At 34.7% G+C, this 17,023-nt stretch overlaps 1 protein-coding gene across 2 annotated transcripts in view; it reads right to left on the bottom strand.

The window, feature by feature from the left end:
• LOC129229363 (zinc metalloproteinase-disintegrin-like EoMP06) overlaps positions 1-17,023 on the bottom strand; it is a 132,931-nt gene that overhangs the window by 47,125 nt on the left and 68,783 nt on the right. For both annotated transcript variants that reach the window (XM_054863654.1, XM_054863653.1), the window contains exon 6: positions 6,418-6,478. In XM_054863654.1, the coding sequence (XP_054719629.1) occupies positions 6,418-6,478 (61 nt within the window). The remainder of the gene's footprint in view (positions 1-6,417; positions 6,479-17,023) is intronic.

Here is a 17,023-nt window from a genome sequence, read left to right as displayed (position 1 = left end):
TATGTAATCATTAATTATACATTACTAGAAGAAACGCTTTAATTTAAAATTTAACGCAGATTTTCTTTCCAATAAGACTTAATATCGATTTTTATTTAATTTCACCAAAAAACATTTATTAAATAAAAACAAAAAACCCGACTGCATAAAAACCAAACAAACTAAAAAGAAAAAATATATAAGACCAGTAGCTTAGAATGTTATTAAGTACTACTGAATAATAACACCATTGAAATAGTTTTATAATCGATACACATAAGACAAATCATAAATTCAAAAGCAGAATAGAAGGATCAACAGTCGGGGCCCAAAGTTTGGGTTCAAATTTTACGGGGTTCCTTGATTGGTCAAAAGACTTGTTAATTGAAAAAAAAAAAAAATGCTAAGAGAATTTTTATTCATTCTGCCAGTAGCGAATTTACCATGTCACAACTATGAGGGGACCTGAAGGGGATTCAAAAAAGTACATGATAATTGATTTATATAGTTCCATCAGGGGAGCCCACACCTCCTAAGAGCAAGGACCCCCCCTAAACATCGCGAAGAGCCCCCCTCCCAAACAAGAGTCCCCCAAAAAGGGAAAATACCTTTTGAAACAACTCCTCCTAGAAACTTCAATGGCTCAGTCTGCGCCATACCCGCCCCCCCCCCCGCATAGGTGGGCACCCTTGGTTCCTTGAAGTGGCCACAAAAACCCGACGGGGCCCAAACCTGTAAATCAACTACTTCATTCCGCTATAGAGTCTTCTGGGGGCCTCCAAATTATTGTGGGTCTAGGACCTCACTTTTAGTTAGTCGGGCCTTTCGACTGTAGATACCTTGAACAGATAGTTTTAATGTTAAACTGTGATCCACACTCCCCATGGGCACCCTTGGAAAACAAGCATACAAGCAAGCATGACGGCAAAACTAAAGTAACTCAAGATGTTCATTTTGTGATCTCATTGCTTTCGCCGATTGCCGTTGAAACTTGAATAATTAATGGCATGTTTTTTTGGTCCAAATACTTTTTTTCCTTGCACGAACAATTCACCAAAATCAAAGTTCAAAAATTAGTCCTGAGATCGGTTATAATCTATTTTTATCGCATTTATAAGTTACAATTGAAGTCTCAAGAGGCAAAGGGATGTAAGTGGACTTTTTGAAGTATTGAGTTAAATGCGTGATAAGTTCAAGCCCTTTGTTAAGCATTCATTGTAAGTCTTTCGAAATCCTGCTGTATAGCAGCATCTACCAAGGCTATACTACGAGGTCAAAAAGTTAGTTGCAATGCTTAATAATACAAAACAGGATAGAAATTTTACAATAACTTTAGTGGTATTTTAAAGTTTTATTCAAAATCTACTTTTCAGCATAACCACCTCCGTTATTTAAGCATTATTCGAGGCGTGGTACAAGTCTTTTTGATACTTTTTGCAAGGAAATCCCGTCCAAAGGCCAATAACCATTGCTGGGATGCAGCTTTCACTTTGTCATCCTGGATTATTTTTTTATACTGGACTACAAGAGTTCGTATGCTCGAAAGAGCAAATAGTTAATTTTTACCCTTTTAACTATTTGAAAGGTGTTGTGGCGTCTCACTGTAACCGCGATAATTTATATATATTACTTTTTGTTTTCATATTGAATGGCAACTGTTATGATATTTGAATCGCTAGTGCTGGCGTCCGTGTTTTGAAAATAAAGTTAGTTTTTGTTCTCCCTGCTAATGAATGTCGTCTAATTACTTTCGTTAATATATATGTGGCGAGATCACCATAGAGTGCCCCCAGGCGCGGATCCAGGATTCGGCTCAGGAGGGGGCACTTTTTTTTTCAATTTCGGCGCCCCCACACACCTGGCGCCCCCCCCCCAACCACCAAATGAGTTCTCAAAGATGAAAAATCACATTTTTGATTGTTATCCTCATCTTCTTTACTTTTGAACATTCAGCTATTCTCCCGCTAGGGAAAAAAATATTAAGTAAAAATGCATTGTTACTGGAAGCGAAAAATAATTTAAATAAACTAATGTAGGACATAATAGGATTTTATAGTGGAGTTCCCGGAACGGGTGACACCTTGGACGTTAATTTGTGGTGCCCCCCCCCCCTCACTCGCCCCATCAAGGGAAAAAAAGTACAACAAGGTATTCTAATTTATTATTGCAATAAAAGTAATTGATGCGCATAACGTTTTCAGTGTAAACAATTGTTTTAGTATAGCCTTAAATAACAAAATACAAAATGGTAAGCGCGGATGCAAGGGAGAGGCGATGGGGGTAATAATTTGAGGGACTGTGCACCTGCCATAAAGGCAATTTCAGTCGATCTTCAATGAAGTTAGCGGAAGGAGGATGGGGATTCTTCAAAAATGTTTCAAAATTGTAGTCTTAAAAACGCGATTGCATTCCATCTGAAGTTAAAAGAAGAGCAGGTGCACAACTTGAAAATAATTTTTTTTTAGTTTGAAAGGGGGGGAGGGGGAGCACTTTTAAAAAATTCCCTCAGACATATGGTATATATGTAATATATAACACACATACAAAAACTAACAGGACCGTTGGGAGGTTAAAACTGGGAGATAATCTTTGGTAATGTTAAAGGAAGCAAATGTTCGGGCTCCCCCCCCCCCCTCAGAATTTTTTTGAAATTTATGTCTTAGAAACGGGATTATAGACTGCATTTGTGGATGTTAAAGAAAGAATAAGTGGGGTTTAGGAAATGTCATCGATTCAAATAGGCTATTATCAAACGGTAAAAAAGCCCTAGAATGCCAAGAATTATTAAACTACTAGAATACCGATTTTTTGAGTCGATTTACCACCCCCAGCCAATGTTTCAAAATTGAAGCGCCGAAAACGAAATTTTTGACAATCTGAAGATATTGAGGAGAGGGGAGTTCCAGGAGGGACTCTCCTCTCTAAGTTTCTCGAAATTGAAGTCCTTAAAACAAAGTTTTTTAGACTTTCTTCAATGATGTTAGAGAGAAAAATTCAGAGGTTCATCCCCTTAAAACTAGCAAAATTGTAGCTTTAAAAACACAATTTTCGTCATTCTTTATTGATATTAGAAGGACGGATTTCAAAGACCCCTCCCCAGGAATTTTTTGACATTGAACTCTAAGAAATGCAGTTGTAGGCTATATTTGATAAGGTTAAGGGCCTGGTAATTTTTTGAAATTGAAGATTAAAAATCGCTACTTAGACGATCTTCGGTGTTGTTAGATGGTGGGGTGTTAGGGGGTTCTTCCTCCAGAATAATCTCTACAAAATTAAAGACCAGGAAACAAAATTTGAGACTATCTGTAATAATTTTCGATGGGGGGAAGGGGTGAGCTTCGCGCACAGCATTTTTATTTTCAGAAGGGAGGTGGAACAAATTAGCTGACCAAGAATCTACAACTGTTAAAGTTTTTTAATTTAAACATTTCTTTTTAAAATAATTAAGGTTTTTTCCTAACATTTCTTTCCCTTGTTAAAATAACTTTTCTATCCCTAAGACATTTTCCTTCCTTCCTTTCAGTAAGAAAGAATACTTCTGAAGAAAAAAAAACATCAACTCAGCATTCAGGGGTAGGTACGGGTCCTGTGGACCCCTCCTCTGGTTGCGCCACATAATAAGAATGTAATTAAAGACTGCACTAGCGCAGCCAGAGGTTTTGCGATGAAAAATACTATCTGGAGGGACTATTTTTTCTTATCAAAAATACCCTCGGAAGGAGGTCTTTTGATGAAGTGGATTTTTTTTTAAAATCAAAAATACCTTTTGAAGGTGGTTTTTTTGCTCAAACAATTCTACCAGAATTGGCATTTATGTTAAAACCAATGGCTCTGAGGGGTGTTTTCACCTCTAAACCCCCTACTTCCAGATATTTTTCAAAACTTAAGTCATAAAAACGCTATTGTAACCTATCTTTCGTAATGTTGAAAGAAGGAATGAGGTTTATGTGTATTTTTTTGAAAAAGTTTCATGAACGCAATTTCAGACGATCTTCGATGATGCTTCGCAAAGAGAGGTTAGGAGGCTCTCCCTTGGAAATTTTGTCGAAATTAAAATACTAAAGACGTAAATAAAGTATCTCTTTGATGACGTTAGGCGTTAGTGGAAGGGTTTGGATTTGGAACTTTCTCGCGAACATTTTTCGAAATCAAAGTTTCAAAAACGCAATTTTTGACGATCTTCGGTGATCGCAGAGTGGGGAGAGGTTCGCCCCTTCCCTCGGACATTTTTGAAAACTATAAAATCATAAATAAAAAACACAATCGCAAGCCAGCTTTAACGATAAACGAAAAAATGGAATTCTGAAACTCTCTCCCAGAAATTTTTAGAAATTGAAGTCAATAATGGAATTTTTGACGCTCTTCGATGATATTAGGAGGATAAAGGAGGACCTCCCCCGCAGTTTTTTTTATTACTGAATGTTAAAAAACGCAATTTTAGATGATCTTCGATAATAGTAGGGAAAGGGAGTGGGGGGTCAGAGTTCTCAAGCGGAAATGTTTCAGAATTGAAGACCTAAACCTGTGTTATTAACATGTGTAACCAGGATACGTAGTAAAGGTTGAATGATTAAAATCAATCGCTCCTCACTTGAAAAATTTCTGTATCCGCTGTTGAGAACGGGCAATTCTCATGATATTGCGCCCCTAAGCAGACGCAGACGCGCCCCACTCCTCACTGGTTGAGGAACGGTTAATGAAGTAAAAAAAAAAAATAAATGTCTTTCTTTTGCACCCAGTTCCAAAACTTCCCCTAAATTTAGAGGGACACTCATAAAATGCAGATATTGCGCCCCCTAGGGAGCGCGGGCGCCCCACAGATTGAGAATCGGTAAATGAACCAAATAAATTTTTCAAATGTCTCTCTTTCTTTTGTACCCAATTCCAAAACTTTCCCAGTAGATGTATAGGGAAACTCATAAGTTGCAGATATTGCGCCACCCAGGATGCGCTGAGAACCGATGAAAGAACCAAATAAATTTTTAAAATGTCTTTCTTTCTTTTGTACCAAATTTCAAAACTCCCCCCCCCCCTAAATTTAGAGTGAAAATTTAAAAGTTGCGAATAGTGCGTCCCCTAGAGCTCGCTTCCCACAGGTTGAGAACCGGTGAATGAGACAAATAAATTTTCCAAATATCTTTCTTTCTTTTGTACCTAATTCCAAAACTTCCTCTCTAAATTTCAAAGGAAAACTCATTAGTTACGGATATTGCGCCTCCTAGGGGAACGCGCCCTACTTCCCACTGATTGAGAACTGATGAATGAACCAAATAACTTTTCTAAATGTCTACTTCTATACCCAATTTCAAAATTTTTCCCCTAAATTTGGAGGGAAATTTTTTAAGTTGCGAATATTGCGTCCCTAAGAGGGTCGTGGAAGCGCCGTACTTAATATTGGTTTAGAATCGTAAATGAGAAAAATAAATTTTCTAAGTACATTTCTTTCTTTTGTCCCTAATTCCAAAACTCCCCCCCCCCCCGCTTTATTTAGAAGGAAAATTCATAAGTTGCGGATATTGCGCCCCCAAGGGCCGTGCCCTACTCCCCACACATTGAGAAGTAGTGAATGAACCAAATAAATTTTCCAAATGTCTTTCTTTAGCACCCAATTCCAAAATTTTCCTACCAAATTCAGAAAGAAAGCTCATAACTTGCGGATATTGCGCCCCCAAGAGGGGCACGGAAGCGCCCCACTTCACACAGGTTGAGAACTGGTGAATGAGACTAATAAATTCCAACTATCTTTCGTTCTTTCTTTTTGGTATTTAAATATTCGTCCATGGACGCTTTCGGCTCCCCCTTCCTACTGGCGCCCCTGATTTTCCCAGGGAGGGGCAATTGCCCCCATTTCCCCCCTTTGGATCCGCGCCTGAGTGCCCCACAGTGTAATTAAAAAAGAAAAAAACTTCGTCATCCGAATGGTATCGTCGCTTTGAAATTTCTTGTTTCATGACCCCATGTTGCACCATTTCGCAATTGCTTAACGTGACATTGCATTTTCACCACACACTTTATGCAACTGCCCATAAATTTCAGTGCAGTTGCACCTTTTTTTTCCAACAAAAAACGAATTACTGCAAGCATTTCCAATTTCAACGCTACTTGCAGCTATTGAGACATGTTGGCGACTGATAATCAGAAAAACTAAACTTGCCTGGGGAAGCCGCTACGTCAGACGATAAAGATGCATGTCTGAAATGTTGCTACACAATGTCATCAAACTAGTGTTAGACGGAACATATTAGTGCAACTAACTTTCTGACTTACCTACATAACACCATCTCTTTCCCTAGAATTGATGAAAATTTCTTTTGTAATTCTTATTAACGATGTCCAAATTTTTAATTCTGTTATTTACACCCCTTTGTTTCTCACTACCTCAATTAATGTTTCATTAATTGAATTTATTGGATTGATTGAGAGTATTATGCTCCTTACCGAATGGTTGCCATGAAGAGGATGAATAAAATACGTCTTTTTCTCCAAGAAGATAGCTCCTCTGAAAATAGAATACTAGTTAATTAAATGAAAAAGTCCTTGTTTTGGACTTATCAGTCTTAAATAGTGAATAACCAAGCTGGAGGCAGATGTCATCCAGGTCGGCTTCCTCTCTGCAGCCTCCAGCTCTGTTATTCACTATTCCAGACTGTTGAGTTCATAACAAGGGCGAAACTGCAGTCTGGATGTGATAACCGAGCTTAAGCTATACTATATGTAGTCTGCCTTAGTCCTGGCTTAAGGGAGGTAACTTGCTGCTTAGCATTAATTGAACTTAATAATAACATTACAACTTAATAATAATTAATAAAAACACTATGTAAATAATGCTCATGCTACTACTACGAATAATAATACTAGTACTAATAATATTGCTTATTACTAAAGAACAGAATTTGTTTATTAAGGGTGATGGCCCCAGTCACAGACATGCTTAAGACGTCGCACTCAATGTTCTGAGCCCTTTAATGTATTTATATTTTTTTGAACTTTTTTTTCTCTCATTGCATCTGGATCCTCTGAATTGGATAACTCTATTATTATTTTCTCAATTTCGAAAAAAAAGTCCGACCCCCCGGTAACAGACACCGAAAAATCTGATAACACCCAGGAACAGACAGGATGAGGAAAGGATGAGTGATAGATAAAATTCACCTTTTCCCTTCAAAATGTACAAAAGTTCTTTATTTTTAGAACTAAAGCCTTATTAAATTTAAATGAACATGAAACACCAGCTGACCTCATGATGGGTCAGGGTCTCATCCGACTGGAGTGATAAGTACGGGTAAACCTGGAGTGAAAAGTGACCTCGTGATGACTGTTCATAACCTTCCGCCACTGCCTTGTAAATAGCAACTGGCTTATAAAATTCACTCCGATAACACTAGATGGTTGCACTGTATTTATGGGCCACAGCAACATCAGTTTTACCTGCCTAAAAGGCTTATTATTTAAATACAAACTTATGATTGTCTGTTACTTGCAAGGGCGCCCATATGCAAGATTGTAAGGGGGGGGGCTCAGATATTTTCCCCCTGGTGTAGCAGGATATTAACTCCATGGAAACTGATTTAATGCAGATTAGAGTTATTAAAATTTGACATTTTAAATAACTTATTCATTAACGGTTGAAGAAGAAATGTTTTTGCATTTTTGCCAACAAAAAAAGTACTAAAAGCAAGGAAGTTCTAAATTCTAAGGGGGGGGGGCTTGACCCCCCTTACCCCCCATATGAGCGCTCTAGGTTACTGGTGATCTTACCTAATGGACGAAAATAACGAGAGTGCGAAATGTACCTTAAAGACGAAGCGGAACTTGTGGCGCTCTTGTTTGGTGGTTTAATTTTGCTTTAATACCAAAACAATGTGCTAGTTAAGTAACTTGTGGCTGTCTGCTACTGGACACTTGTCTGTTACTGTTGACCTTACCCTATTTTTTTTTGGGGGGGAGGGGGGTCTTGATCAGAACAGTCCTTATGAGAATATAAACTGCTGTATTAAGATCGGCAATATGTGTTAAAACCAAGGTCTCTGGTTAGAGGGGTTGACCTTAAGGAGGATTGCGCCAATGTTGCTGATAATAGTAATGCTAATAGTATTAACGATATTAATAACACTACTGACTGCCACTGCTAAAAATAATAAAGTACATTTCTACTTGAATTTAGTTAATATAATACAACCCTTATTTGTACTATCTTCTTGTTATAAAATGGATTTCTGTTTGTGTATTTAGATATTTTGCACTATATCAGTGCTTCTCTACTTTATTATTTCAGAACATCCCATTTTGGATACCGCCGCCACTTTTCCGCGATTCATTCTCCCGACTGCGATGAAAATTTTAACTTACTGAAACACGAGATTATTTTCATGTTTACAATAATGAATTAGCATTTTGTCAGCTCTTTATGTTGTATGGTTCAGCGTTTGCATGCGATAGCGAAAGTAATTCTACTGCTGTCTACTATATATAAACTGAGCGCTTACTAGAATAGGTATCGGCAGCAGCCAGCAGCATCTCGTGAAGCAGCAGGTTTAATTTCAATTTGTCAAACAGGGATATTTTTCTTGGTTTTACAGTATCATGTTTGTTTTTCTTTCCCAAATTTGCTCTTTTTGTTCCTTCGCATAAGGGCGGAGAAGTTTGTTTTATGTTTAAAAAGATATTTACCTTCACTAAATGTTTTTCTTGAAATATAATTTCAAGAAAAATTCCAGAAGATTCTTTTTATAGCCTCTGATGGGAAAATAATGAAATGTTTTTGGAAATTTATAAACTATATGGAACTATATGAAACTATATGGATTCATTTTATAGTCTCTGATGCGAAAATAATGAATATTTTCGGAAGGGTTACAATGAGGTTCGAACACTCTCGAGACGTCGCCAAGCTTGGTGACATTTGGCAATTTCTTGCCAAATTTTGTGATGATGGTAACTTGGTAATATCTTTTCCATTGACCACCAAGTCCATAGACATAAATGTTAGAATGTTCGCAAGAAGGGAAAAATTACTTACAGGCAAAGTATCATAAACTATATGGTAATTTCGGAAGAAGAAAAAGATTGTTTGTCGTAAAGACACACGATAGAAGTGAAACTTTTATCGTTTCTTTTTTTTTACATTCTCAACTGTCACTTCACCCATAGATGCAGTATAACTTAAGGCCCCTATGTATACGAATCGACGTATCAGCTTAAGATCAGCCATTTTGGATCGGAGCGCGTGTTTGAGTGGTTGTCTTTTCTGGCAAGTTATCGACTTTGGTGATTTTTCGTTGCGAGCAATTATTACCGGGACGTGAATTGTTTATTAAATAAAATATTGTTTTTCGCCAATTTTGCAGAACCCGAAACTTTAATCTGGTAACCCTAGCTTCGCAACAATAAAAAATCCAATCTAAAATGGCTATACTTAAGCTGATGCGCTGGCCTATACATATTGCTGCTCTAGCCTATCAAAATGCACAACTCCATCTCGAAACCCTCTTGTTCTTCCTGCGTCCAACTTGCCAAATAAATTCTGCGCCGGAAAAAATCCCTCAAATATGTGTTTACTTCAGCCTCGAAGTTAGTTTGCTAAATTTATCAACAAAACTAACTTTATAAATGCTGTTTTTTTTTTCATTAGGTTTGACTAGAGCCGCAATATATATGCATGTCGACCAGGGCCAGATTAAGGCATGGGCACATGGGGCACGGGCCCAGGGCATCAAAATTTGGCGGGTCCCAAATCTGTAGGTAAAGTTTTGATTTTGGACTCATCCCATATCGCACAGTGGTACAGTAAGATGTAAATATTAAATCCAGAAAAAAAAAAAAAAAATCCCTGTAAAAATTTAATCTCTTTCGCAAATCTCAAAACCACTCCAAATTCGTTCTATATTTACAATACTTTTAAAAGCTATACCATAGATAATTTTGATATTAATGGCTTTTTAAAACGGGCAAAGTTTGACGACATCTTATATTATCATGCTCAGTTGTCGTAATACTATGTCACTTCTATTTTTTGTAATATAAAATAGCACGAAATTCAATGGGGTCGTTTCCAAAATTTAAAAAGTATTTTTTTTCTGAAAGAGCATGCTTTAAAACATAGGATCTGACCATTTTTTAAATAATTTATTTAAGTTTAATATTTTTAAAAAATTGCTTAAATCTGTGCGCTTTCATTGTTTACATTTCTTGCCGATGACATCACAAATGAAATTTCATTCTGTGTTACCATTCACAGAGCAAAATATTTAATTCGCATCTTTACTCACGTGTATTGGCAGCGATATGGTTGATAGCAAGCGTAGAGCGTAATTTTAATTCGCTTCTTGATTATCCTAACGTGGAAACGCGGTACAAAGATGCGCCAAAGAGCATCATTTGTGACGTCATCAAGACCACGCCTTGTTTGAAAAATCGGACATTTAAAAAAATTAATTTAAAAAACTGTTGGGAAAATAAAAGTATTTTCTGGGTCCACGTTTTTTTTTTTTTTGCTTATTCAATCAATTTTAGTGAAAAGTACTACTTTTGACTGAAGGAAACAACCCCATTACAGATATGTTAATACGCAAGTATCAAAATATTTTACTACTTCTGCATATAAAATAAGCTCTGGGGGGGGGGGGAAGCACCGAATAGACTTTGTGCCCCAGTGTCTTCAAAAGCTTTAGTCGAGTCTTGATGCCGACGCATCAGTTTAAGTTTAGCCATTTTGGATCGGATTTTTCATTGTTGTGGAGCTAGGGTTTTCAAAATAGAGTTTCGGGCTTTTGCCAAATTGGTTAAAAATAATAATTTATTTAACAAACAATTCACGTGGCACTAATAATTGCTCTCAATGACAAATCACCTAAAGCGATAATTTGCCTAAAAAGACAACCACTCAAACATGCGCTCCGATACAAAATGGTTGACCTTAAACTAATGCGTCGACTCATCTATATATGGGCAGGGGCGTGTACAGAAATTTTGGGGCCCGTCACAAATGAATTTTCCGGGCCACCCATATAGTTTACCCCTATATTTCACACCTAATTTTAAAAATATTGGAGGGCCAACAGGTGTCCTCCTCGTGCCCGCTCCTATATAGGGGCCTTAGTTTTGACAACAAAAAACTGCGTCACATCCGACACACAAAAAGTTTACGGATCAGAATTTCAAAGCACTCGCATAAAACGTTTCACTTTGATAAAAATTAACGGATTTAACTCCAGATTTAGCAAGATAACAACAAATTAACTATACAAACCAAAAAATCTGACGAGGACCCATGTATTTTTCTCTTACGCCTATTAAATAATATTGTTAGTTCTTTAAAGTTTTTTGTAATGTTAACGATGCTTTTTAATAACTGAAATGATTATGTGCCTGTACTAATAATTACTTCTTAACAATATTGCTGTTTAGGCACTTTCTTACACTTCTACAACTAGTCTAAATCTATATGCTATAGGAGTTCCTCTATATAGGCAGTTAAAGACAATTAATTTAATTTCACTACTCATGACTACAAATATTACTTATAATAATGATTTACTCAAATGAAGTATGTACTAAAATATTGGATCATAGGAGTAAAGTGAAAAAAAAAAAAAAACCTTGTTATACAAGAAAAAGATAGAGCATTCTAAGAAGGATATTTGTTTTGAAGATAAAGTACTTGTACGCGCATAACCAACTCCAAAGCACTAAGTAACAGAAAAAACATTTAAAAAGTCATAAACAAATCCTTATTTTAACAAACAAATCTATTTCGATTGCCTTAACAATAACATACCGTTGTAAATAAAGTAACAAGCTTTCAATTCAGTAAAGATAAAATGTAAACGAGTTGTTTTAGAAGAATTTACGAAACGTTCTTTTCAAATTATCTAATTTATTTTTTTCATAAAATATTTTATATTCAATTATTTTTTGCGCTTATGCAATTATTTCTTTGTTAAAAAAGCGGATGCTTTTTAGACAACTTTTATTCTGTTTAAGAATTCTTTAAAGTTGTTTATTCGTAGAAGTTTATTAAAACTTCCATTTATTGGATTTCGATTCCAGAGTAACATTTAAATAAATGAACAGTTATCATTTTGAATATTTCTATCAGCAAATAATATTTCAACTGCTATAAAACGCAAATTTTTCTGCACAACACTAAACGCAGTTTCGGAAATTGTTGCATTTTTTTTCTTCTGTTGATAAACAGATAAATTTCTCTTAGTTCAATACATCTAAGTATGTAAACAAATACGCATAATACTAAGCCTTTAAAAGATACTTAAGCAAAATACATTGCTCAAATTGCTTCGGAATGTATTAATAAGGGAAGAACTGATCGTACATTTCGATTTCTTTATTGTAAACATTGTTTTCGAGAGAGAAATTTAATTACTTCCAAGTAGAACGCAGCTAAATGAATCTTTGTTTATTTCTTTCTAAATATGGGCTCGAAACAAAATGTCTTTGTTAATACTTTCACTTTACGTGTAGATAAATGGGGAACGTAGTTGCATGATTGTCGAGCAGACGATTCTGTAGTGCGCGTGAGAAAATGTTTTCGATGTCAAGCGATTTATCTTGCACATCTCAATGCCTGGGTGATTATTTAGGACTAGCGGTACCCGCACGGCTTTGCTCGTTGTAGAAAAATCAAAAGGTCATTTGTTTCACCTGTAGGGAAGACTGGGGATACTTGATCCCTAGGGATACATGATCCCATAGCCAAAAATGTACAAAAATCATTAAGTAGAGATTTGAACCTGACAATTATATTAAAGTTATACTTGTAAATAAAAAATGGCAACATTTTTTTTTTCAGTCATTTTGTTTTAGATCAAGAAATGATTGGCTGAATGTGTCAAGGGAAACTTTTTTTAGGAAAACATTCCGAAGTTTACATTATCCGTTAAATACAATTTTAAAAAAATTCCGAAGTATAATGTTAAAGTATAGATAGTCTTAAATAATTGAGACGTATTTTTAATAAATTGCCACTGATTGTTAATAATAGAACAAGTATGTTTGTAAAAATCGCATATTAGAGATATACTTGATTCCTTCGTTTAGAGGGATACATGATCCCAGGGATCAAGTCTCCATATGACAATATAAACACAGTGAAAACAATATAACTGTTGTTTACTTAGTTGACGTTTACTTTAAACATTCAAAACCACGTTAACATAATAAAATTTATCATAGTGAGCGATAGATTTAATCAAGCGCTGCAGTAAATATGTTAAACAATTAATAATTAGTTCGCACTTGTAACGTACAGAACACCTCAAACATCTAAACATAAATTAACTCTACTGATAAATTACGTTCTGATCAGCCAAATCAGCTTGAACAAGTTGAAATAGGTGTTAAATCTTTGTTGAAAGAAAGAGAAAAAGATTTTGCTATAGTTAGATTTACTACAAAAAAGTAAGTTGCCCATTATGTAGACCCATTAGCGGATAGAATGCTAAGTTGGATTTCTAGAGTTTGAAATAAGTTTTATAAAGCGAAAAGGTAACATGCTTAATCAATCTATTTTTCCTGAAAAATTGACCAAAGTGTAGTAAATGAGAATGAATGTGTTAAGTTGCATGCATCCAGATGGGTTGAGCTGAACTTTAAGAACTACAACAAACGAATTGGTTGCATTTGACTTTTCAGGTTTTGAAAACATATGAGATAAGCTTTCTTTTTTATAAGTACACTGATAGTTACATTTTTCTTCCCTCTTTTTAAAAATTAATTCAATTGATAAAACTCTTGATTTTATTATTGCAAGACAAGATGTTTGCAAATAAGATGATTTTCGTGCTTGTCATCATATTTTTTTATTTGTTGTAATTTTAGCTTAATTACACTACTTTAAAAAATGTTAATTTTATTTATAAAACATAGTATTTTGTTCACAACTGTGTTGGATAATAAGTAACTGATCAAAAGCATCATAAATTCATGAAAGTTGTGTACATTTTTTTTTACAAATGTCTAGTAAAATTTGAAACTATGTTATTTTGTATTCACATTATTATAATCTAATAAAGAAAATTAGAAATGGTGTTATTTTTTTTGGAAAATTATGTAGAAAACTAAAATCCATAAATAAATTGGCGATCTAATGAAAAGTCTATGTATTTTCTAAGTGGGATCAAGTATCCCGCATGAAGTGATCATGTATCCCTTAATGTGGGTATACATGATCCCTTTATGAAATTTTTGAAAAAAAAAATATTTTGCCAAAACACTATCTGTATAATTTCAACTAAAAAAAAAAATACTGTCAGATAGAAGAAAAAACTACCTTTGTTCACAAAACTGATAATTTGCAGCAGAGTAAAAAATTGAAAACTAAAGTGGGGATCAAGTATCCCCAGTCTCCCCTATATTACAGTGAACGTGTACTACGAGTATTTTTTTCAAGATCTCTATTTTTAGCAGATTTGAAAACTTAGCAACATGAATACCAGTAGATTAGTAACTTTAATGACAATAACAGTATTTTTTTTTAAGAAAAAAATGTCAAAGAAATCGAAAACATGGTTGCATACATGCTGACGCACGCTGAACACTGGTCACTGAGTGTGGCGCATCATTTTCTGCTTTAAAACGGAAAATAAGACATTTTTCCAAAATTAAACACGATAGAAGGAACGTTGTACTAGCAATATTTTAGTAGTTTACCAAACATAATGGGGTTGTTTCCTTTAATCAAAAGTACTAGTACTACTTTTAGTCCCTAAAGTTGATAGAATGAGCAAAAAAAAAAAAAAAAAAAAACAAAAAAAAAAAAAAAAAGCAAAAAAAAAAAAAAAAAAAATTATGGACCCAGAAAATACTTTTATTTCCCCAACAGTTATTTTTTAATTAACTTTTTAAATTGTTCGACTTTTCAAACAAGGCGTGGTCTTGATGACGTTAGAAATTATGAACTTAGGCGCGTGTTCTACTGGCGCGGTGAATGCTTACGCTTGATAATTCAGAAGCGAATTAAATATTGCGCTCTACCCTTGCTATCAACCGCATCGGTGCCAGTACACGAGAATAAAGAAGTGAATTAAATATTGTACTCTACGCTAATGGCAGCAGTGAGTGCCAGTTCATCATTTGTGATGTCATGTCTAGAAGTGTAAAAAACGAAATTGATCGCACCGATTTAAATAATTTTTAAAAAATTGTAAACTTTGTCAAATTACTTTAAAACATGGTCAAATCCTATGTTTTTAAGCATGCTCTTTCAGAAAAAAGACTTTTAAAATTTCGGAAATGACCCCACTCAATAATAAGAAGCTCTGTCTAGAACTAAACGAGCCTACTTTCCCGTATACCAATATCGACTTTCTAGTATCTGATCAGTATTCTCAAAATTAGCTAAAATCGTAAATTATTTAAACATATTTTTAAAATATTTTAAGCTGATTTCGAGAAATAAGGTATGCCTCGCTCATCTAAAGAATTAAATACGTAAAAAATAAATAAAATAACACATAAAATAACAGCACCTTTTAAACAAAGCAGCTAAATACATTTTTTTTCCATCAAAAAAAAAAAAAAAAAAAAATCTTCAACCGCTTTGAAAAAGGAAAAAAAAAAGAATTCAAATTAAAAGCTCATTAAAATAATCATATCAAAAAAAATCGTTTGTTTTTCCCATGTTGCCAAAATTTTTTTAAAGAATTAATTAATGTACTTTCAAAAATAAATAAAAACCATAAAATGTCAACTTAAAGAAATAATTTTTATTGTCGAAAAAAAAAAAAATCGTCTGTGCATATCTTTATGTAGAAACATAAAGGACTCCGAATTTCTCCGCCAAAAACTGAATACATAAATTAAAACTTTAGTTTGAAAATAAAATCGAAACATATTTAAAACAATTATTTCACAGTAAAAAAACTAAGAGTTAGATTCGAGCGCCGCAAGTTTTAAATTCAAAGACTAAGAGCTGAAATCGTTCATTTCCCCAAAAAGTCCGCAAGTCTACCAATATTTGCAGGAACGGAGTAGGATGTAGTAGGAGTAGGATTATTTCATACAGGAGTCGGAGTCAGAGTCGAATTTACAACAGTCGGAGTCAGCCATTTTTCCTCCGTGCATAAATTTTTGCCAAAGTTACGAAGTCATATTCAAAGTCGGGAAGTCGGAGTTCGAGTAATTTTCGGGCACAAGAGTCGGAGTCAGGAGCACCAAAATTATCGGAGTCGGAAGTAGGTCGTCAAGAGCTATTCGCAGCTCCAGTAAACTACAGGGGGCGCTGCAGCCACTGTCTAATGGCAGATGAAAAAGGTAAAACAAACAAATGCCGTAACTTATAACTTGTTTTGAAACTTAGTGAATGTCAGTAATTTTTTATCGTGTTTGTGGAATGCTTTCTTTTCTATTCCGCTGAAATTACATTATACCACAAACTGTCTAAAGCCTGTAATTTACTATAAAGAAAACACGTTTAATGGAATGTTTTATCTTTTTCGGTAATATTGTTAATCACCGCAAGGTAGCGTATTCAAGCTCTGGAGTTGCGAATTTCCAACAAAGTTTGTTTGATGTAAATCCGCCTTTCAGTTCGGAATCTATATTGACTTTCAGTTTCCCCGTAGGCGCTAATGTTACGAGATTTGAACTGTTTAAAAATTGAACGAAAACTTGTTCAAATCAAAAAGATATTTTCGATACATGTTTTTCATCAAAAGCGTTTCCCTACAAAGTTTGTTTGGAGCCACTTCGCCTCTAAGTTCAAGATTTATTTTTGCTTTTAATTTCCCCGTAGGCGCTAATGTTAAATTTTTTTGAACTGTTCAAAATTGAACGAAAAATAGTTCAAATCAAAAAATGAAATATGGGAATGAGATGTCCTTGCCAAGATCTTTCTAACAAAAAAAAAAAAAAAAAAAAGTTCGAATCGGGCTATTCATTCAAAAGTTATTAAGGGGGGACAGACAGACAGACCGACATTTTCCCCCATCTCAATACCCTACTTTCCAATTTTTAATTTTTCAGTATTTAACTAATTATTTTATTTATTTTTGACTTTTTTTTCGGGATATTTTTAAGATGCATTAAG

Source organism: Uloborus diversus, chromosome 9, assembly GCF_026930045.1.
Source record: "Uloborus diversus isolate 005 chromosome 9, Udiv.v.3.1, whole genome shotgun sequence".
Taxonomy (NCBI): Eukaryota; Metazoa; Arthropoda; class Arachnida; order Araneae; family Uloboridae; genus Uloborus; species Uloborus diversus.
This window is presented reverse-complemented; position numbering and strand designations above follow the sequence as displayed.